The following is a 23906-nucleotide window of genomic DNA, read 5'->3' as shown; positions in this document are numbered from 1 at the left end:
CTTGGGAAACAGTGCAGTTATCGTCGTAATACTGAAACGGAGTGATTTATCTCACATACAAAAGGGTATGATCATTGGCTTTCGGGCCAAGTGCGCAAACATTTCCAAAACAGCTAAGTTCGTAAAATAACTTGGTGCACCATTTGCCATAGATGATGGGTGAACAACAGCTGTGGAAATGTGTGCAGGTGAATAGGTGTGCTACTGTTGAGCAACCCTCGGCCCAGATGAACCAAGGGCTACCAATAGTGTCTTCTTGATGGTGGTTCAGCAAACGATGCTGCATATGGGCCTCTGCAGCAAGTGCCTTGTTCATTCACCTATGATGACTGCTGTTCATTGGGGATGAAAGCTGGAATTTGCATGCCAGTATCACAATTGGACATCCACTGAGCAGTGGAAGGTGACGTTTTCAGATGAATCACGCTTTATGCTCCATCGGTGTGAAATATCTAAAAGCAAATACCCTGCAACAATCACTGGAAGGGTCTAAGCTGTAGCAGGGAGTGTTATGGTTCGGGGAATGTTTTCATGGCATTCCCTGTGTGATCTCATCCTGGAAGGCACAACGAATCACCACAAGCTAGCATCTATCCATGGGGACCATGTCCACCCATAGGTGCAGTTTGTTTTTCCTCAGCATGATGGGTGTGTGGTCCGAAGAATATGAGAATGAGTTACCATACTCCATTGGCCACCAAATTCCCCAGATTTAAACCAAATCAAGAATCGTGTGGGATCACCTTGATCAGGATGTTCATTGTGTGGATCCCCAACCAAGAAACCAAGCTGGCTACAGCACTGGAGTCAGTGTGGCTCCTCATCCCTGTCAGTGCCGTCCAGAACCTCACTGACTCTCTTCCTGCATGTGTTGCAATGGTCTGCACCCCATTAGATCATAGTTCCTCTTATAAAGTGCTCCATTTATTAACTGGAATTCTCCTTTAGTTGGTTCCTCCTCCTTCAAGGCTTCTATGGTTTTCTGCGGTGTGGAATCTTGCCACTGTTCAGCAGCAATGTCATTTAATGGGACAATGACTGAGATTTCATCCATGCTGTTGTGTTCCCCCAAAGGATTGCTAGAAAGGCAGTCGGTGTCCTTGTGTTTGTATCTGTTTTGTATACCACTGTGACTGCTCTCTTGAAGCCTCAGTGCCCATCTAGCCATTCAATACAACACATCTTTTAGGCAAGTCAGCCAACATAGAGAATATTGGTCCATTGTAAAAGTGTACGGTGTTCCAAATAAATATAGCTGGAACTTGTCGATGGCCCAGACAGCTGCAAGGCACTCTTTCTCAGTTGCCAAGTAATTCACCTCGGACTTTGAGAGTACTCTGGAAGTAACACCTTCCTGAACTTGTATTAGAATTGCACCTATTCCATAACCACTAGTGTTAGTGTGAAGTTTTGTCTCAGCATTCTTGTCATACAGTGTGAGGACTGAAGATACGTAAATGCTTCCTTAAGGACAAGGAAAATCTATCTTGCACCTTGTTCCAGCAAAATTTGGCATCTCCCTGCATTAGTTCTTGCAAGCGCTATGCCTCGGTACAGTACTCTTTTATGAATCAACAGTAGTACGAGCACATTCCAAGAAAACTTCTCACATTGTGAATGTGTCAACGATTCAGAAAAACTGTGATTGCTCTTATTTCTTGGATGGCGAAGAGGCATTTTCTCTGATTCATATGGAGGTCTGCTGTCTGAACACACTTCACCACAGTCGTCAGGTGGTTTAAATGTTCTTCAAATGTTGTCAAAAAATGACAAAGTTATCCACATAGCAAAGATATGTTGTCCATGTAATGTATCGAACCATCAAAGGTGGCCAGAACCCTACATTGCAGGATTCCCACAGGTTCTGGAAATCAGGGAATTTCAAACACGTCAGGAAAATCAGGGAAATATCAGCAAAATTTGAAAAAAAAAAAAAACTGTGGAAAATCTTGTTTTTGTCTCAGTAGATGAAGTGATTTGTTTACTGAGGTGCCATGCTTCATCACTGGCCGGGTGCAGCTGAGTACATTTGCCGCTTCCCTACTCCCTCATTTCTACTGCTTCTCCCCTTCCTACCACCCTCTTCAGCTTGCAGTCAGTGCTGCCACCACTTCTTGTCACTAGCCTAGCACCTGCCAACGAGAGGCAGGGAGGTGTGAGCTGTGGTTTGTTTGGGTCTGATTCTCAGAGATTGTTGACGCAGCAGCTGGAGATGGTGGTGATGTGTGCACGAGTTGTATATGAGTGACTGTGTGCGTGCTCTCGTTTTCTGAAAAAAGCTATGGCTGAAAATTTAGTTGCGAGAGTATGATTGTCTTTTCTAAGTGCCTTTCTGCGGCTCAGAGGTAATCTTTATAGTCAGTTGCTACCATCATCATTATTATTGATTCTCAGAGTATTCACACAAGTTATCTGTTGCATGGATTCATCATCATGGTCTCATTTCATCATATGCTGTCTGTGGCTCGTGAATAGCTGGCCACTGGGGTGGATTTCCTTGACAGACCAAAACTGCAGGCCATTTTTACAGCTGTGACTAATGGATCGGGCCTGCCGATTTTTAGGCCATCGTTTCTCACTAACGTGCAGACCCTGCCAGTCGGATCTAAACACCAATCTGCCTGCAGGCCGGGCATGTTTGTGTGTGGTGTAATGTGGTGGATTTTCATGGTTTATCCATGGACCCAGGACTGCGGTGCCCCTCAGCAGGCTGAAGGCCATGGGCAATGGATTTCAGGAATTGTGACTGTCTCACTGCAAGCACGTTGTACAGTGTAGCATTTTATAGACATTTTATTTGTTCTAGAACATTTTGACACAAAAAGTAGTTTGTGTGTTGGAAAGTAGGGCTGATAAGAAGAAGAAAATTATGTCAGTCACTGGCGGTTTGTACCATATGTACCAATATATTTCTCAAGAGAAAAATCACACAATACCTGTAAAATAGTAGATAGAACACAGTGGATAATAACCAACAGTAATGAACATACCAGAACCAACACTTTATTGGTGGTCACCTACAGTTTTGGTTTACACAATTCTTCCCTGCCTTATACACTTCTTTCAAGAGACCTACTTTTTTTTTGAGGTTATTTCTGAAATCTGTGAAGGTATTTTAAATCTATCTTGCAGCTGCAAGGAAGTGTGTATTTTTGCCACCAAATGTGTTTTGTTTTATTGAAATAAAATAACATCAGTGGTCTTGATGAAACATAAATACCATTTGGCTTGTTTTCTCCATCTGAGAACAGTTCATTACAAAAGATGTAGATGGTAGCACTTCATATTTTTGCTCACATCAGGAAGTGCCATCTGCTTGCAAGATTTTTTTTTTTTAAGATATTTCCTCATTTGTGCTGTTGTATCATAGCTGTAAAGACAGATTGTCAACTTAAGTCTTAAATTACCCCTGAGATCTCAAAATTTGTCAGGGAAAAATGCTAAAACTTGTCTGGAAATCAGGGAAATATCTGGGAATTTCACTTGGGGAAACTTGCGGCAACTCTGCATTGTCCAAATGGCATAACTTTATAGTCATAGGGACTATCAGAAGGCAGTAGTTTTCTGGTTGGCCCCACCAATCTCAATTTGCAAATACCCTGTTTCCATGTCCACACTTAAGAAATACTTTACTCCTTTCAAGCAGCTTTTGGTGTCATTCTTGCACGGTAGTGCATAGACGTCTTTCCTCATGATTTTATTCAGTCATTTGTGGTAGACACAGAATTTTTACATCCTTCTTTGCAAGGACTCTCTGAAGGATCATTGATTTCATCTTGCAGCACCTCTCCACTTCCCCCTGGCTTATCGCTCATTCAGCAGGTGATAATCTACATGAATAATGGCTGATTGGTGAATATGTTTTACCATGGGCTACATAATCAGTCTTTTGTCCACTCTGGATGTGAAAGCAATGGAAAATTGATGCAGAATGGCTATCACTCACAAATGATGATTGTCACTCAGGTCAGACCCTATTGGCATTTTGACAGTAGATTCATCCCCTGCATTGTCAGTTGTGGTGGTAGTGGAGAACAATTCTTTGTTGATGACACTAAGCTGTTCATTCTGGACTGGTTCACCAGTCCCTTCTCACATAGCTTTAGGGGTGGTTGTGGCTGCTCATGACAGTGATCCAAAGATCTCCTTGACCATGTATGATGATTATGACTCCCATGGAGATTTCTTTAGTCAGCCTGAGCAGCTTTTTGCAGTTGATAAAAGCTTCAAATTTTAACTGAACATCTCGATTATCAACTGGAACTCATCTCACTGGTTGTGGTGGGATAACATTGTCTTCACCAGCAAACAACAACTCAAAGCAATCTTTGATATCTGTGCTTTTGGATTAGGTTCATCAATCTGCAGCTCTGATCTTCCACAATCTATGACTGCTTGTGATGCCTAAAAGAAGTCCCATCACAGAATAATTTTATGACAACATTCTATTAAAATGACCAGATTTAAAGGACTATGTTGTGTCATTGATAGTTATTTTTGCGATATATGTTTCTGTTGGTTGGACGCATTTCCCATTTGTGACCTTCAACACCATTGCTTTCAATTCATGAAAAGTAGTCTTCTTTAGGTGGTGATCATAAGCATTCGACATTACATAAAAAGAAGCCCGTGAGTCGACTCACACTCAGACAGGTTGGCCATTGATAACGATGTTAACAAGATTTCCAGTCATCTAGGTGACTGTTACCCTTGGAGGATTTCTGCCTGTGGTGGCCTCACCTCCATAGATGGTTGCTTCGCTTAGTGTTCTTAAATTTTGTGGTTAGGCAAGCAGCTGGTACCTCTATATAGTGATGAGGAATGGCTATAGCATGTGAGGATCGACCTTATCCAGGATACAGCAATACAAGTTTACTATAACCGTCTAAAATTGACTGTAATGAAGAAGACTATTGTGAGTGGATAGTTGTTGAACACTCATCTTCTTTCTCTGCAGTAACAAACAAAGTGTCCAAGATGCTCACAGTGAAAATGAAGCAGAGTGTTGTCTTCTGTTGTCCACATGTCTGTTCTTCTGCAGGCAATTATACTTGGCAGATGATTTAGCTGTACCTGCTTCAGTTAGATGCTGGATTGGCATTTGCCAATGGTGGCGTAGGTCCAAGTTGGCAGAGTCCATTCTTCACAGCGCATTTGATTGGTGTGAAGATTGGTGATCAATGTAGATACACTTCTTCTTCAACATTCTCTGTTACCATGGGGTTGACATTGATGACTTCTATCTTTTGTGTATTAGATCCGACAGTTCTGGTTGTCATAAAATGCTGTATTTCTTCTCTTAAGAAGCGCAGTTTGTGGCAATATTACAAATTTTGCTTTATAGAAATGGTGTGTGGAGCTTTAATGTGAAAAAAAAAAAAAAAAATGAGAGCTGGCCAGCGAGCAATAGACTGTGTGTTTGGAGTGAGTAAGAGACATGGGAAAGCAAAAAATATAGACCAAAGAGCAGACTGTAGAGAAATAGACAATTATGCATATAATAAAGATGAAAGGGAGATGTTCTGGGCATGGAGCCAGGAAAATGTATGGTAGATGGAATATGGAAATTCTTTACTGATTCCAAAACATGAGAAAAGGTCGTGAAGTTGACCTAATTGAAGGTGGGTGGATGGCATTATAGACATACACAAGTAACATGAGTGCATGTCCTCAAACAGTGTAGAAGTAGTGGATGAAGACGAGGGTGTGGGAGTCTAAAAATTATGGTCCAGGAGATCAATGGGATAGGTGCTGAGGAAGCTGTTGAAGTCATTAATGCATACAACAACAGTAATGACTTCAGCATCACGACCCACACCGGTGGGAACTGTCTCGCCAATTTATCCTCTGTTCTTGCAGTACACTGGGCCTAAAACTCAAGTTGTTTACTTTCCATTTCCCTTAAAACTTTATTTTCCCCTTGCTCAGTAACATTAACCTTACTCCCTAAGGTGTTTAGCCCCCTGCGGGTTCGGGGGAAAGAATAGGCCCGTGGTATTCCTGCCTGTCGTAAGAGGCGACTAAAAGGAGGCTCAAATGTTTCGGCCTTAATGTGATGGTCCCCTAAGGGGTTTGACCACTACCTTTCAAAATTTTCTGTTAATGCGTACCATTTGGGGAAGGACGCCTTACGTGGTGTATTATATATCCATCTTGCCCTAAGATCTGGCACACCCGATATTGTCATGGAGTTGGACTTCCATCGAGCTTCCGGCCACATTGGCTGCAGTGTGTTCCAGGGAGCATACATTCCTCCATTGTGCACTTCCATCTTTGCCCTCGTGATGTACATGGATATTTCGACACCCGACATCCAGCACGGTAGCCAGTCCGTTGTGGTGGGGTTGTCATGTACCCTCTTGGTGGTAGCCCCCTGACTACACAGGGATCGCACTGCTGATGCCTGAGCTGCTACCTCCCCACGTATGCCGAGGAGTAGATGCCTATCCCTCTGGGGCATCGGGACTCGCGGCAAAGGCCATCCTGCCAGGTGGTCTTTGCTGTGGCTGGGTGGCGCCCGTGGGGAGAGCCCCTGGTCGGAGTGGGTGGCATCAGGGCGGGTGACCCGCCATGAAGCGTGGTACATCATCTCTGGCTGGTGGGCCTCCACCAGCAGTCTCTAAGCGATCGAGGTCTAACCTCAACGGGAAGAAATACGATCCGAGATCATTCCCCTCCCTGGCCACTCCATGGGGGGAACGCATGGCTAAAGACAGCAGTGGAGATTATTCACCCCGGTACCTTGTCTGTACGCGGGTTGATGGTGAATCTTTTATGTCAACCAAGCCTCAGTTTTTTGTGGAGCATTTAGAGGACAAGTTCGGGGAGGTGGAGGGCTTGTCCAAAATGCGCTCTGGGTCAATTCTCATCAAAACAGCATCCTCTGCCCAGTCACGGAGGTTGCTCACTTGCGACAAGTTGGGGGATGTTTCCGTCACCATCACTCCCCATAAAAGTTTAAACGTGGTCCAGGGTATTATCTTCCACAGGGATCTTCTTCTACAGTCCGACGATGAACTACGCACCAACCTAAAACGACGAGGTGTTCACTTCGTCCGGCGCATCCATCGGGGTCCGAGGGATAATCAGGTGGCCACCGGTGCCTTCATCTTGGCCTTCGAGGGTGATGTCTTACCCGAAAAGGTCAAGGTGATGGTTTACCGATGTGATGTGAAACCATATATCCCTCCTCCGATGCGGTGTTTTAAATGCTGGAAGTTCGGACACATGTCATCTCGCTGTACTTCCTGCATCACGTGTAGAGATTGTGGATGTCCTTCGCATCCCAATACTCCATGTGCCCCGCCTCCTATCTGTGTTAACTGCGGGGAACACCATTCCCCTTTCTTGCCGGACTGTAGGATATTCCAGAAAGAAAGGAAGATAATGGAATATAAGACCCTGGACCGCCTGACCTACCTTGAGGCTAGGCGGAAATATGAGCGGTTACATCCTGTGCCAATGACATCCACCTATGCCGCGGCTGCAACATCGGTTCGAACCTCTACCGTGTCGTCACCTACAGTTGGACCTCAGCTCTGTCAGAATTCACCGGCCCCCTTGGTTGTGGGGGCACTTCACTCCCTGTTGCTCCTGCTCCATCTACTTCAGGAGCAACACCCCCCAAACCATTGGGGACATCAGTTCCCCCTTCCCAGCCGGAGAAGCGTAAGACTTCTTCGGCTTCTCTCACCAGGAAGGGGTCCCTTGGGGACCTCCCTTCGCAAGTTCCGACCAGTGGCAACGCGGACACCCGCAAGTGGCTGAAACAACCACCAGTCCCTGGTCATAGGGCCTCACGGTTGTCGTCCACCCCTGAGACTGACCCAGTGAAGCCCATGAAGCCTGAACCACCGAAGGCACAGCGGGAGAAGCCGAAAAAGAAGAAAGTCCCCAAGACCAACGATATTGCGGTGGCACCCGTCCCACCGCTTCCTACAAGCTCTGCGTCTGAGGACGAGGTCGAGATTCTGGCGTCTGCTGAAGACCTGAATCTCGCCGGTCCCTCAGATGCCATGGATGTCACTCGTGCGGGTTCTGAATCGGTGGCAGTGAGTGAACAAGCGGCATAAATTTCCTTCCTAGTCCCTTCACGCCTTCTCAGCCATGGACAATTTCATACTCCAGTGGAACTGCAGTGTTTTTTTCCACCATCTAGCTGAGCTCCGACAACTTATCAGCCTTCGCCCTTTCTGCTGCATTGCTATTCAGGAAACTTGGTTTCCAGCGATGCGAACCCCCGCCCTCCGTGGCTATCGGGGTTATTATAAGAACCGGGCAGCTAATGAAAGGGTGTCTGGTGGCATCTGCATATATGTCCTTAACTCTCTTCACAGCGAGTCTGTCCCTCTACAAACACATTTAGAGGCTGTCGCTGTTTGGGTGTGGACGCCACAGGCTGTTACCGTCTGCAGTCTTTACCTTCCACCGGATGATGATGTTGCGCAGCATGTCCTGGCTGCTCTGATAGCCCAATTGCCGCCCCCTTTCCTGTTACTGGGCGACTTCAACGCCCATAACCCTCTGTGGGGTGGGTCGGTGGCGACAGGTCGAGGCGCCACCATTGAGCATTTATTGGCAGAGCTCGATCTTTCACTTTTAAATGATGGTTCCTTCACACAGTTCAGCATGGCGCATGGCATGTACTCCGCCATCGACCTTTCGATTTGCAGCCCTAGCCTCTTACCGTCTGTTGACTGGAGTGTGCATGACGACCTGTGTGGTAGTGACCACTTTCCGATCTTTCTGTCACTGCCACAGCGTCAGTCTTCTGGGCGGCCTTGCAGGTGGGCCATGAATAAGGCTGACTGGGACTTGTTTTCCTCCACTGCTGCTATTGAGCCTCTTTCTAGTGATGACATTGATGTGGTGGTTCAATCGGTCACCACCGGCATCGTTACTGCTGCCGAATCTGCCATTCCCCATTCTTCTGGGTCTCCTTGGCGACGGACTGTGCCTTGGTGGTCGCCTGAGATCGCTGAGGCGATTAAAGATCGCCGGCGGGTGCTCCAGTGTCACAAGCGACATCCCTCCATAGACCACCTTATCGCCTTCAAACGGCTGCGTGCGCAAGCACGCCTCCTTATCCGCCAAGGCAAGCAGGAGTGCTGGGAGTGGTATTTGTCCACCATTGGCCTCCATGTCACTCCATCGCAGGTCTGGGTCAAGATTTGACGCATCTACGGCTATCGGACCCCTCTCAGCGTCCCTGCGCTCTCACTGAATGGAGCAGTTTGTACAGACTCCGACGAAATTGCCAACAGCTTGGCAGAGCATTTTGCCCTGAGTTCCGCTTCTTGCAATTACCCACTGGCGTTCCGCTCCATTAAAGAGCGGATGGAACGTCGCAGCCTTTCTTTTCGCACCTACCATCCTGAATCTTACAATGTTCCATTCAGTGAGGGGGAATTTCGCAGTGCCCTCACCACTTGTCCTGATACCGCTCCTGGGCTAGATAGCATCCACTGTCAGATGCTGAAACACCTTTCAGTGGACTGCCAGTGACGGCTCCTCGGCCTTTACAACCGCCTTTGGGTCGAGGGTGAGTTTCCGTCGCAATGGCGGGAAAGTATTGTTATCCCCATTCTGAAACCTGGGAAGAACCCTTTGGAGGTGGACAGCTACCGTCCCATTAGCCTCACCAACGTTCTTTGCAAGTTGCTCGAACGGATGGTGAGCCGGCGCTTGAATTGGGTACTGGAGTCTCGGGGCCTTCTGGCTCCATCTCAGGGTGGGTTCCGTAAAGGCCGCTCCGCCGCCGACAATCTCGTGAGCCTGGAGTCGGCCATCCGTACTGCCTTTGCCCGCCGTCAGCACCTGGTCGCTGTCTTTTTCGACATGTGGAAGGTGTACGATACGACATGGCGTCATCACATTCTTTCTACGCTTCATGGATGGGGTCTTCGGGACCCTCTGCCGATCTTTATCCGCAGTTTTCTGTCGTATCGTACCTTCCGCGTGCAAGTTGCGGCCTCATATAGTTCCTCCCACGTCCAGGAGAACAGTGTGCCACAGGGTTCTGTTTTAAGAGTCTGCCTGTTTTTAATAGCCATTAACGGGCTCGCTGCAGCCGTGGGAAATTCTGTCTTCGCTTCCCTGTATGCTGACGACTTCTGCCTTTACTACAGCTCTATTGGCATTGCAGCTGCTGAACGTCAGCTACAGGGCGCAATCCACAAGGCGCAGTCTTGGGCTGTAGCGCATGGTTTTCAGTTTTCGGCTGCCAAGACCGCGTTATGCATTTCTGCCAGCGCCGAACAGTCCATCCTGAGCCGCAGCTTTATCTTGACAACACACTTCTTGCTGTGGTGGAGACCCATAGGTTTTTGGGTGTAGTTTTTAATGCCCGGTTGACTTGGCTACCTCATATTCGGCATCTTAAACAGGCGTGTTTGGTGGCATCTAAATGCTCTGAGATGCTTGAGCCACACCCGCTGGGGCGCCGACCGATCTACCCTGTTACGGCTCTACCAGGCGTTAATCCAATCTCGTTTGGATTATGGGAGCCTGGCTTATGGCTCAGCATCCCCATCTGCGTTGCGGGTGCTGGACCCAATCCTCCACAGCGGGATACGCCTTGCCACTGGAGCCTTCCGGACCAGCCCTGTGGACAGCGTACTTGTGGAGGCAGGTGTCCCTCCACTGCGGTAACGACGCCAACAATTTCTGGCTACTTATGCTGCCCAAGTTTTTAGCTTGCCCGGGCATCCAAATTATCATGTCCTGTTCCCGCAGTCAGTCGTCCATCTGCCAGGACGTCGGCCCCGGTCGGGTTGTCCGACCGCCGTATGCATCAATGAGCTTCTCTCCGGGCTTGGGTTTTTCCCTGTTCCACCTCCTTTCCGGGCACCTCTGCGTACACCCCCATGGTGTGTGCCTTGCCCATCCCTTCGGCTCGAATTAGCACAGGGCCCGAAGGACTCAGTCCCTCCGGAGGCCTTCCGACGCCGCTTTTATTCCATCCTGGCCACGTATCAGGTCTCTGGCATTGTTTACACTGAAGGCTCAATGGTTGCTGGTCGTGTCGGTTATGCTCTGACTCTGAATCTGTAGCGATTCCCTGAGCGGTTTACGAGCTCTCGACCAGTGTTTCCCTCGTTCTCGTCAGGTGATGGCTGTCCATGAGTCCCTGCATACTCTTGCCCGTTGCGGCCGCTCTGTGGTCTTTGTGTGGACCCCCGGTCATGTCGGTATCCCGGGCAATGAACATATTGACCGCCTGGCCAAACAGGCCACCAGTGAACCCATCCTGGACATTGGCCTCCCGGAGACTGATTTGCGGGCAGTCTTACGCCGCGAAGTTCTCTCGCTTTGGGACACTGAATGGCAAAATCTGCCCACGCCAAACAAACTCCATTCTCTGAAGGTGATGACGCGTGTGTGGCAGTCATCCATGCGAGCCACTCGCAGAGATTCAGTTGTTCTTTGTCGGCTCCACATTGGCCACACCCGACTGACACACAGTTATTTATTGCGTCGTGAGGATCCGCCTCTCTGTCGCTGCGGGGCGGTTTTGACGGTGGTGCACATTTTATTAACTTGTCCGCTTTTAGCTGTGCTCAGGCAGACATTTGCGCTGCCTGATGTGCTCCCTGCCCTTTTAACTGATGACCCTGCTATGGCTGGCTTAGTTTTAAGTTTTATTCAGGCATGGGTTTTTTATAATTTAATCTGAGTGTTTCTGTTTTCTTTTATTGTTTTGTGTTGATTCTGGCCTTTGGCCTACGATTCTAAGCTGAGTTTTTAATGTGTTCTCGGTGGTTGGCCTTTCCTTTTTATCTCTATGGTCGGCCAACCACCATCACACACTCTGTGTGATTTTAATTTGTTTTGTCTCATCTCTGTCTGAGTATTTCTTGTCCTGTGTCGTCTGCCGTCTTTCCTGTTGTCCGTTTTTTTTCCCCACCTCTTTGTTTTTTTTTTTTTTTTTGGGAAATGGGACCGATGGCCGTCGCAGTCTGGTCCCTTTAATCCCCCAAACCAACCAACCTAAGGTGTTTACTCAATTGTGCAGCACTGGGTGTCTCACGAGCCGCTCACAAGCACGTGACTCACAAGTGTGCACATTGCTCACAAGCATTTCATGTACTGCTTAGAGGGAGCTATCTGTTGGTTTTTCTACTGATTTTTCCACTCAGGCTCAGTGGAAACAGAACTGTTTGCACTAATTAGTGTGAACATGCTCACAAGCACTGTAACTCGCAGTGGCTCACTGCGTAACTTTTTTTTCTCTTTTTTTCTTTTAAAGTTGTTCATCAGCTAATCGCAAACACATTGCTAACTTGTGTGTATGTACATTTACCTTCGTTCCCTGGCCTTGCCCCTGCTCCCTCTCACCCATGTTCCCTCTGTGCCCCATGTTCCCTCTGTGCCCCACATCTCTCCTGGTGCTCCACTTCCCCCCACACCACCCCTCTCTCACTGTGCCCCCCTCCCCTGCCTCCACAGTGGTTCCTCACCTGCCCTGTGTCGTGCCCTTCTCTGTGTACCCTCCGGGCCCTCTTGACCTCTGTAGTGTCCCCCTTACTGTCCCTCCTTGTGCGCTCCACACTCCTCACCTCCCTTGCATGTTACTCTATACCTTCCCTTTGTTCTCATTTCAGTTTTCACTCCAGTTTTCTTGTGCTAAAACCCTTTAGATACCATCTCCCCACCTCCCCTCCTTCTTGTGAGTACCACCGTCTTCAGTCTTCATTTTGTCACTGCCCCCATCCCAGACTATGTTCCCACCTTCTCATTGCCTTGTACACCTTCCACTCCTTAGTTGCCACAGACCATTGATTTGACTCTTCCTGTCAGCCTCAGTGTTTGTGTGTAACTGACAGTAGAAAAATACGTAATGAGCAGAGATGAATCGAATAGAAAGATAAAAAAGGTCCATCGAAGCAGAAGTTGAAAAAATTGATGGGAGGACTGAGATGATCGTGGCCGAATCTGGTGGTGGAGTGAGCAGTGGATGGATTGTAAATGGGGGCAATAGGAAGTGGTTCTTCAGTAAGTCTGCTGCTGATGCTTTCCCCTATCCTTCTGGAAGTGAACTAGTGTGATACCTCTATTGAGATAACTGCTGAAATGACGTTGATTTCTAACCTATCTTCCTTCCACAAACATCATGTGCATAATTAAATGTAAAATGTGAGTATTATAAGTAAGAAGCAGACCATGTCTCCATCTTTTGTTATTTCAATTTCAGGCTTTTTAGGTATTGGAATCTTCATGACCAGCCAGATTTCAGTGCCAGAAATCCTCAGCTTTCATATATGGCTGATAGAAAGCGATATCGTTTCAATTCCAAATTTGCTGATTTGGATTTCTATCCTGTAGATGCAAATTGGTGGTCAGAGAAGGTGAGCAAAGTAAAAGTATTCTTCATCCGTTAATTTTTGTTGGTGAAATAAATGGTGATGACTGATCGAGATGACATATGATAGTGTATTGCACATATAATGTGATGCGATATTGGAATTCTGCTGTGATTCCCCCATCACTCATTCAGATCACGCAGTGTTTTAACAACAGTCAAATTGTATATCAGTTGCACTTTTTGCTTCTGGTTTATGCCTTTTTATATCATTTAGCAAGTTTTATGCAGTTATGATCAGCAGGCAAATTTTGTTACAGGATATTTGAATTTATTGCAGATACACAATACACCATATTATTTTTTTTATAGCACTGACCTATTCAGCAGAATAATTCATTTATAAATAGGACAACAACAAAAAATTTGTATAAATATTCCTTTCTTGATTCCTAACAAAGGGGCTAGAGAGATTTTATATGAATCTGTTGATTACTGCAAATACAGACTTTTTCTTTGTTTTACAGTGAGCTTATCTTTTCTGTTCCCATAACCAGGCAGTTATCATCGCAAGACACTCAGGTGCTGTGAGTGTGTGTTCAGTGAGAACACTTAATAATTTACTGGGAGAATCACCAGAGTTCCTTGCTGGACCTCCCCAGGTCTCGGCTCTGTGCAATGACCGTGGTTTCTTGGGACTTGAGTGTGAGATGATTCTTACTTCAAAGAAATTAAGAGATGATGATGATGGAGTGGGATCTGTGGACACAGTAAGTCAAATTTTATATATTTTACTATGATTTGGAATGAGAGCTATGTTAGAAAATGAAAGAAGTACCAATGATCATTTTTGTTTCTTTGTTGTTCCCATGGACACCAGAATTGTTCTCAAATTGTGATGGATTATTTATGACAAATTTCAGTTGCAAATGTATATAATGTGAAGGTGCAGTTTGAATCCAGCTCTTGAATACTTACTTATACAACAAAAAATTTGGAGCAATCCACCCTATTCATATATTGCATTACAGAATTGAATAACCTGTTTTTCAAGTAAGAGAGAAAAAATTTGAAGAGAACCAAATTTTAATTCTCTTGAAAACATTATCTTCAGTTTCTACTCTTGCTGTGTTTCTAACCAGATTAATAACAACACTTGCCATCCACAAGAAATACCAACTCCGCTTGATGTATGTTAAATGGAAGATGGTTAATATTGTAAGGGGAACTGGTGGAGATGAGTTGGGGGGATGTCATGCAGTGCCAATTAATCAGCTTGTAATTCCAAAAACTTTATTATGGCACCCCCCCTATAGCTCAGTACAGGAAGCAGCAGCTTGGCAAAGGATTTTAGCGGCCTCCTGTGTGTTGTCCCCCCCCCGCAATGTTGACAGGGCACAGTGTCGGCTAGGCAGTTGCCCATGGAACAACGGCTTCCATCATTAGCGACTCCAGCTCTGGGCGACCTCAGCTAACTGTGGCCATGTACATTATGGCCTGGCTTGTGCACCCTGCACTGTCCCCCCACCCCCCTCCCGCCGCCAGTCGATGGCTGGCAAGCTTCTTCCTAGGGCCGGTGCTAGCCCATTGTGGCAGCTGCTCCAGGTTCCGCGGTCGTATTGTGGCCCGTGAACAGCATTATAGATGGCAGCCAAGTGACACAGCGCCCTGGTGATAGAGCTGTGATACTAATAGAGGTGACTTTTGTATAAATGGCTAGGTATTTACCATAGTGTAAAATGACTGTGAACGTAAGACAACCCCCTTTTATTTTAAGAGGCTCCTCGAGAAAAATTTATTTTTTAACATATTCTGGCTAATCAAAATTACAAACTTTTATTGATGCAAGGTATCTGCATGAAAAGTTAATGTAACACCTATTCTGAACTTAAGCCAATTATTGATTGTCTACATTTTTGTAGTATATGGAGAAATAAAAAACAAAAAGAATATTTTATTTATTTATTTATTTATTTATTTTTCCTTCACTGCATTATTTGTTTACTTAACCTGTTGTTTGTGGTATCACTGTTTTCAATCATCGTCATTGTCATCCTAACACAGCAGCTGTGAAATTTATATCTTCGTTGTCTCAAATGTGTTATGGGACCATTGCTTTTCACAATATATATAAATGACCTAGTAGATAGTGTCGGAAGTTCCATGCGGCTTTTCGCGGATGATGCTGTAGTATACAGAGAAGTTGCAGCATTAGAAAATTGTAGCGAAATGCAGGAAGATCTGCAGCGGATAGGCACTTGGTGCAGGGAGTGGCAACTGACCCTTAACATAGACAAATGTAATGTTTTGCGAATACATCGAAAGAAGGATCCTTTATTGTATGTTTATATGATAGCAGAACAAACACTGGTAGCAGTTACTTCTGGAAAATATCTGGGAGTATGTGTGCGGAACGATTTGAAGTGGAATGATCATATAAAATTAATTGTGGGTAAGGCGGGTACCAGGTTGAGATTCATTGGGAGAGTCCTTAGAACATGTAGTCCATCAACAAAGGAGGTGGCTTACAAAACACTCGTTCGACCTATACTTGAGTATTGCTCATCAGTGTGGGATCCGTACCAGATCAGGTTGACGGAGGAGATAGAGAAGATCCAAAGAAGAGCGGCGCGTTTCGTCACAGGGTTATTTGGTAAGCGTGATAGCGTTACGGAGATGTTTAGCAAACTCAAGTGGCAGACTCTGCAAGAGAGGCGCTCTGCATCGTGGTGTAGCTTGCTCGCCAGGTTTCGAGAGGGTGCGTTTCTGGATGAGGTATCGAATATATTGCTTCCCACTACTTATACCTCCCGAGGAGATCACAAATGTAAAATTAGAGAGATTCGAGCGCACACAGAGGCTTTCAGACAGTCGTTCTTCCCGCGAACCATATGCGACTGGAACTGAAAAGAGAGGTAATGACAGTGGCACGTAAAGTCCCCTCTGCCACACACCGTTGGGTGGCTTGCGGAGTATAAATGTAGATGTAGATGTAGATTTCGCTGCTTTTTCTGAATAAGTTGCAATTTCTGTGGGTGTGGTTACAGTGCGACCTGAGAACACAGCTGTTCGTTTTTCTGAATGCTTGGCGCATTTTGATTCTATATTGACTTGAGAATGTTACATTGTCTCTTGTTTCCAAACTTATTGTCTGCCTGCTGCTCTCTCATTGGCTTTATACAACCAGCAACTGACACCCACACCCTATCATTCTCGTCATACCTAATAGTAAGTGCTGACAAAATTTCTGCTTGAAATACATGGTACGCCACTGACCCCAGTCTGATCGTTTAGCTGAAATGTATGCTGTTGTTGAGTACTTGTGCAGTTTTACAATCAATTCAGTTCTGAGTACAAATGGATTCAGACAAACTGCAATTTAAACATGTTACATGCTCATAAAAAGCCAAAGTATGCAGTATACATTCCCATGGTTGGCTGCAATGATGAAATTCACTGCCTGCGTAAACTTCCCTCCCCACACTCATTGTAGTTCTCACCAAGCTGGCATCACATTCCATAGTGTTGTGCTTGCACAACAGTGAGACATGGATGGAAATATCTTCTAGCGTGCAGATCATATATAACAGCAGCAACTAATATGTAAATAAAAGGTGGCAGTCACAATTCAGTCCAATTCTCAAACTTCCACTCATCCTGCAATATAGTGATGTCTGTTGGTACTCTCTCCACGACGGGTCTTTCCACTGTAAATTATTCTTGCGATAACAGTTGTAGTCAGTCTAATGTGACTGTTAGAGTTTTAATTCTGGATTATTCTTTCTTGTTTTATCTTAATGTCATAATCTTGCTCTAAAGCTGATTAAAAGTGGTAATGTATTTCTCCGGTATTCTAATACATGAACAGCAACCGAATTTCTCATTTGCAACCTTCTTGGTTAAACATTACAGTTTCTCATAATCAATAAAATATTGACTCTGAGTTCAAAATAAAGTAATGGTTTTTGAAGGACAGGATTTTCGCTTTTGAATGTTACCTTTACTTGAGAACCAGCATAAATGTTTGTCTACAATATCCATACATGTATGAGAGCTTGTACTGAAAACCTGTTCAGATTCAACAAAAGTTTGTTGAGTTGATAGAATTTAATGTAATTTCCTCCTGTGTTTCACAAAATTGTAAATTTTCTTGTGTGTCTCTTGCACTGGCGCTGCGAGTCAAATGTCATGTGATTGTTCAAGCAAAGTCAATACTGTATCAACTGCTTCAGCTCATTGGGAAATCTCAAGACTATGCAAACTTAAGTATTGTTTGCAAAGTACTACCTTTCTGGATTTTTCAAAATAAGTTTGTACAAAATCTCAACAGTCAAAGCTTCATCTGTAAGTGCAAGATGACCCCATATTAATCTATTAAACAATGTAAAAACGTTGACCTTCACAGCAACAGTTTAATCTGTGAATATAAGATGATCCCATATTTTTCCAATGATGCGTTTGGGAAAAAACTTCATATTATAAACAGGAAAATATGGTGTATGCTTTCAAGCTGCACTGTTTGGTCTTTGCTATTCCTTGCGGCACATATGCTAAACATTTCGGTGGCCAGTAGCATGGATAGGCCGAGGGCATCTACCGATTGGGTACTGCATTGCCAGCTGTTTTCACTCCTTGACAGGCTGCCTTGCCTTGCAGCATTGCAAAGGCTGTGTTATATTTTCTAAAGTGCAAGTATAACACGTGCACTTGCCTTTGGCTGGTATGGCTGCAGTTCATTTTCAACTTTGCACATTTTTGACCAAACACAGTCAGTGTGCTGCATTGCCCTCTCCTTTAACAAGATCTGGTCCCTCGGGTTGCCTTGAGCTAGATTATCCTTATGCAAACCAGAGTGACAAGTTCTCAGGCGGCTGGCCAAGTTGGCTCTAGTTCACTCATTCACTCAAAAATGCTCTTACTACTACATTTAGTTATGCTCTGCTTATTGTAAGCTGTGGCAGTTCCTTTTTAGCTTACCTTAACTTACAGTTATGGTTCCCTCTGCTACCTCTTAGGCTCTGAGAATCCAGTCCTGCAGGATTTGAGCAGTGGCTTGATCCAATGTTTGTCTCGTGTTACACTTCTTGCATATGTAAACAAGATTAAGCAATGGAAAATCCAGGATGGAATGTAACAGTATTATGAAAAGGATAATTGGTACTCACCATATAGCGAGATGCCGAGTTGCAGGTAGGCACAACAAAAAGACTTACACAAAATGAGCTTTCGTCCACACATGACTACAGTCTGCTTCAGTTGCCAGAGTTGTGTGTGTGTGTGTGTGTGTGTGTGTGTGTGTGTGTGTGTGTGTGTGTGTGTGTGTTCCGTCTTTTTTCAACAAAGGCCTTGTTGGCCAAAAGCTCTTTTTGTTGTACCTATCTGTGACTCGACGTCTCTCCTATGTGGTGAGTAGCAACTGTCCGTTTCATAATATGTAAACAAGAACTGTGCTTCAAAGTAAATGTCATTGTGGTGTTTGGTATGACAGTGGTCAATATTGTCTCGTTCTGGTACTGGTTTTGAGTGTACTGATCCACATGCTACATTAATGTCTCCACAGAGATTTGCCCTTCATGCCCAGTAAAGAGTTTGTCTACAGATTGAATTAACTCAGGTCCTAAAGCCTTGTTCAAAGCAGTCAGATTTGTGGCTGGTAACACTGTCAAGTCTCCCTCTGGCCAATACAGCTGATGCTGTAAAAACCTCAGATGTGTTATTCCCAAAATTGTGGCAAATAGATGGAAATTAGATCTCATTATTTTCATTGATGTCCCATTCCTCTCCTGTCCAGATCCAGCCTTTCCCCTGCCATGAGCTACCCCTGTTCATAGCAGCTGGCTTTTACTATTACTTTTTCGAATTTTGAGTACAACCAATGTGCCTCCACATGCTGGAAGCACAGCTCAGGCCTAATCACCTCTTTCGCACAATCCTTTCCCGTTTTCCGACCCAGCAGCAACTTCACTGCACAGGAGTCCTGACCCTCTCTAACAACCGTGCTTGGACAACTGTAACTTCATCCCTGTAACGCTTCTGTAAGTCCTCTTCCTCCATTTCTGCATGCCCACGCTTGTCCTTTGCAATTAGCAACAATCGCTGCACCCTTACCCTGACAAACTTCTTCCTTCAGCATCTCCCACGTGATGGAATATGCATGTAATAAGTAACATTGGTATTATGCTTACTTTTACGCTACTGAAAGGAGACTGAAATGTACATGAAATTACAATTAAATCAATACAATGAAATGAATACCCTTAGCTGCATACAGGCATTGATATACGTCAATGGGGACAGTTGAAAATGTGTGCCCCAACTGGAACTCGAACCTGGGATCTCCTGCTTACATGGCAGACCCTCTATCCATCTGAGCCACTGAGGACACAGAGGATAGTGCGACTGCAGGGATTTATCTCTGGCTCGCCTCCTGTGAGACCCACATTCCCAGAGAACGTTGGTAGAGATATGTTGATGATATGTTGCAGCTAATTGATGAAAAAAAAAAAGAGGATATTGAAGCTTCCTGGCAGATTAAAACTGTGTGGCGGACCGAGACTTGAACTCGGGACCTTTGCCTTTCGCGGGCAAGTGCTCTACCATCTGAGCTACCCAAGAACAACTCACGCCCCGTCCTCACCGCTTTTTCTTGTGCCAGTACCTCGTCTCCTACTTTCCAAACTTTACAGAAGCTCTCCTGTGAACCTTGCAGAACTAGCACTCCTGAAAGAAAAGATATTGCGGAGACATGGCTTAGCCACAGCCTTGGTGATGTTTCCAGAATGAGATTTTCACTCTGCAGTGGAGTGTGCGCTGATATGAAACTTCCTGGCAGATTAAAACTGTGTGCCGGACCGAGAATCGAACTCGGGACCTTTGCCTTTCGTGGGCAAGTGCTGTACCATTGGCACTTGCCCTCGAAAGGCAAAGGTCCCGAGTTCGAGCCTCGGTCCAGCACACAGTTTTAATCTGACAGGAAGTTTCATATCGGCGCACACTCCACTGCGGAGTGAAAATCTCATTCAGGAGATTGAAGAACTACTAGCGGGATTCAGTTTTTCTCCCCCAAAACAAAAAATTTACAGTAGAACATAAGACGACAAAAGCATCAATTTCTTGGATCTTAAAATCACCAGCCACCAACAAAACCAGCATACACAGAAAACAGGCATTTACGGACATAACACTGGACAACTGATCATGCCATCCCACCACACAGAAACATGCTTCATTTAGGTCCATGCTACACAGAATACATTGTCTTGGTTTAGAATAAAACAGCCTCAGGAATGAGATAGATACAACGAAGAACATTGCCATAAGCAATGGCTACACAGCCAAAATGAGTGACAATTCAAACAGTTACACAAATGGCCACACTGTGAAAGAAGAGAAAATATTTGCCAGTATCCCATACCTGGATCCCATATCACAAAAAATAGCTGACCTTTTTTAAAAAAAAAAAAAAAAAAAAAAAAAATAGCTGTTGCATTCTCAACTAACAGTAAGTTAGGAAACTTACTTGTCCATACCATAAAATAAAATAAACATACATGAAACAACAATAGAATGGACAAAGTATCATGCCCCAGTTGTTCTGCCTACTATGTAGGGAAAACAGGCAGAAATTTCAAGACTCATCAAGACCCATTTTCAAAAACATGTAAATGTCTTGAGGCTCAATCACTTTAAAAAATTAGTTATTGCAAAAAACATGTCATTAGCAGACTAGAGAACAATTTGGTAGTATTTCATAATGAAGCCAATGGTAAGACCCTAAATCTGTTAGAACAACTGGAGATATACCTTCACAAAATCAAAAAATCAGCATCTATGTTAAATGAACTAACAGATTTTGCTAGGCACAGTTATTTAAGTAATTTTAAAGACCTGTTCCAAAGGTATTCCTTGCATATGCCAATTGTTTAACAATTAGATCTCTGGCACTATGAATAAATTCATCTTTGATCACACCATCCACAAAAAGTCTCTGAAGTGTTTATGAACATGTGTATGCAACTATGACTCTTGAGTGAAGTGTTCTGTATGAACAGGATGGAGAAAATAATCTGTGATGGTGTCAAAAAGTTAAAAACATTTTATGTAGTAAGTTCCCATTGTTAATTTTTCCCACTATTTTGCACATATTTTCCACGTTTGACTTAAGAAATTCATAACCTAACATCAAACCTTTTATGACAGTAATATGCATTTCACCTAATTCCATTCAAGAGAAAGAATAAAGCATGTATTAAGACAAATAACACCTGATGATGAGCCTACAGGGTCTGAAATGCAGCATTTATGTAATGATACACGAAAAGTTGTGACCGAAGGCTTTTTTTGTAATTCATACTTCCAGTGTATTGAATACAGTCATGTTTGAAGCTGCAAAATATGGATTAAAAAAAAATAATTTTTGTAGCTTTTTAGTGTTGATTTTCATGTGTTTGCTATATGTTTGAAGTTCTCCTGCCTACTGTTTGTCACCATTTTCATTGCTTAATTGTTCTCATTTACTTAAGAAGTCCCCTTATTCTAAAATTTCAGACCCAATATAATTTTTGCTAGGTTTACTGTCTTGAAATTTCTGTTTCAGTTTGTTTAACGTGACTCACATTAGTATATGCTTTAACTTTCCTTTTATAAACAGTCTGTGTATAGTGGATATTTACAATTATTGTTTTAGGAGAGCAGTGATGATGAAGAAGAAAGTTCACTCTTGAGTAAATCTGCATATATTTTACGTTCTGGTGTGTATATGATAACAGACATTGAAAGATTCCAACCAAGAAGGAAAAAACCGAAATTGCTCTATAGAACATACAGGCTTTTGGGTCTGAAAAGTACCACACCAGAAGAACTTTATGCTAGAAAGGTATTACGAAAGTTATAGATGAAATAAGAATACAATAATTTTTAAGTATTAAATGTTTTAAATTATATTTAATCATTTGTATAAGTTTTCAGTTCTTCTGGTTGTTGAGTATTCTGTAGTTTTTATTGATTTGTATGGTTTGCTCATGACTAGTATAACTCAATATAACCCCAATTTGTCAAGAACTTACTGAACATAACAAATCTATACAAGACAAATCTCATAATCCTCCAAGTGACTGTTACATGTGACACTTTTTTATCTGGTATCTTCCTTAAAGTACTAATGTGCGCGTCATTTATGTTGGCGGCCGAATTTAGGTTCGTTCTGCGCATCTGACGTCACAAAACACAGTCAGCCAATGAACAGAGAACGACGTTGCCAGATCTCGACTGCAGTGCAGAGCACGGACGAGTGTCTTCAGTTTTAGAAACGTTCAGTCATAAATAAAGTAATAGAACTAAAACAATGTCTTGATAGCAGACTTTTTTTTATACTGCTTTTTCTCAATAAAGAACAGCAGTAATTGTTTATTTCCTATTGTACTACGACGAAGCATGAGTAATTCATAGTTATACCAACAGTGTTTGTCAGTATTTTGCGTGTCATGTTAGAGTCCTCTTGGCATCTTGTAGGCCGACGAGCCGTGATAGCGTAACGGTTAAGGTGTTTGGCTTCTATGCGAAAGGTTATGAGTTCAAACCTTGTGCGGCGTTTAATATTTTCATTATTTAAAAACAATATCAAAGTGCCTGACTTCACGAATTATATTCGTTTGAATGCAATTTTTTGAAATTTCTAGTGCTTTGTCTCTTCATTAACCCTTTCGCTGCTGCTGACACGTGCTCCCCGCATTCCACGCTGTGGGCGATTTTGTCATCACTGCACTGCTCGCCTGCGCAGACACTTGGTGTTCCCACTGCTTTGACATGCTTATCATTCGATTTCACAAGAACTATTTGGCCCAAAAATTTGATTTTTACGCGTCTTCTTGACTGATACCTTCCCCCCATAAATGACTTAATTTTGTTTCGATGTTCAACGCAGTTATTATGCAGCATTAAATGTAGTAAACCATTGCACGAAATTTTGAAGAGTTTGCAGAGTTAGAAGTCCATAGCGTATACTTTCCGTATGGTCGATTTTAGTTGCCACAATGTTGAGAATGAAATGTGGACAAGATACCTAAATTTCATATAAAATTTACTGTATAACAATATCTCATTTAATTTAAGTACCACATAGGTGTCGTATGTAATATTGAGAAATATTCCGTCTTTCGCGACTGTAATAAAAGTTTTATTTACACCGGACGCGTTTGGCTTTATTTTAAAGCACTTCAATCAATGAAAGGTACGGCACATTCACAATGGTACTCATGTTCTCTTTCATGTTTTTGTTCCACAGTCACAGTTTTACCAATGGTACTGAAATATATTCCTCTTCTGCAACTGTAATAAGCGACTTATTTAGACCAGGCGTGTTTTTCTCTTTTGAAGCATCTTCAGTGGACAGTATTTTGTCTCCTCCATTGCCAAGTCACCGTTCATAGTTTTGTGCTGCGGTAACACAGTATTCAATGTTTGTGTTGGCTGATCAGTGTTTTAGCAAATAAATGATGTTTGTATTTGACATAGCTCAGAGCGCTTCACTGATAGACGGTATATTCAAGTCCTAATGTTTTTGTAAGTCCACAGTTTTGTTTAATGTATTTTGTCTACTACCTTTTGA

At 43.8% G+C, this 23906-nt stretch overlaps 1 protein-coding gene across 2 annotated transcripts in view; it reads left to right on the top strand.

The window, feature by feature from the left end:
- LOC124615599 (neuroblastoma-amplified sequence-like) overlaps positions 1-23906 on the top strand; it is a 414306-nt gene that overhangs the window by 48643 nt on the left and 341757 nt on the right. For both annotated transcript variants that reach the window (XM_047143590.1, XM_047143589.1), the window contains exons 9-11: positions 13193-13346; positions 13858-14070; positions 21987-22175. In XM_047143590.1, the coding sequence (XP_046999546.1) occupies positions 13193-13346; positions 13858-14070; positions 21987-22175 (556 nt within the window). The remainder of the gene's footprint in view (positions 1-13192; positions 13347-13857; positions 14071-21986; positions 22176-23906) is intronic.

Source organism: Schistocerca americana, chromosome 5, assembly GCF_021461395.2.
Source record: "Schistocerca americana isolate TAMUIC-IGC-003095 chromosome 5, iqSchAmer2.1, whole genome shotgun sequence".
In the NCBI taxonomy this organism is placed as follows: Eukaryota; Metazoa; Arthropoda; class Insecta; order Orthoptera; family Acrididae; genus Schistocerca; species Schistocerca americana.
The sequence above is the reverse complement of the archived record's forward strand: the minus strand, read 5'-3'. Positions and strand labels throughout refer to the sequence as shown.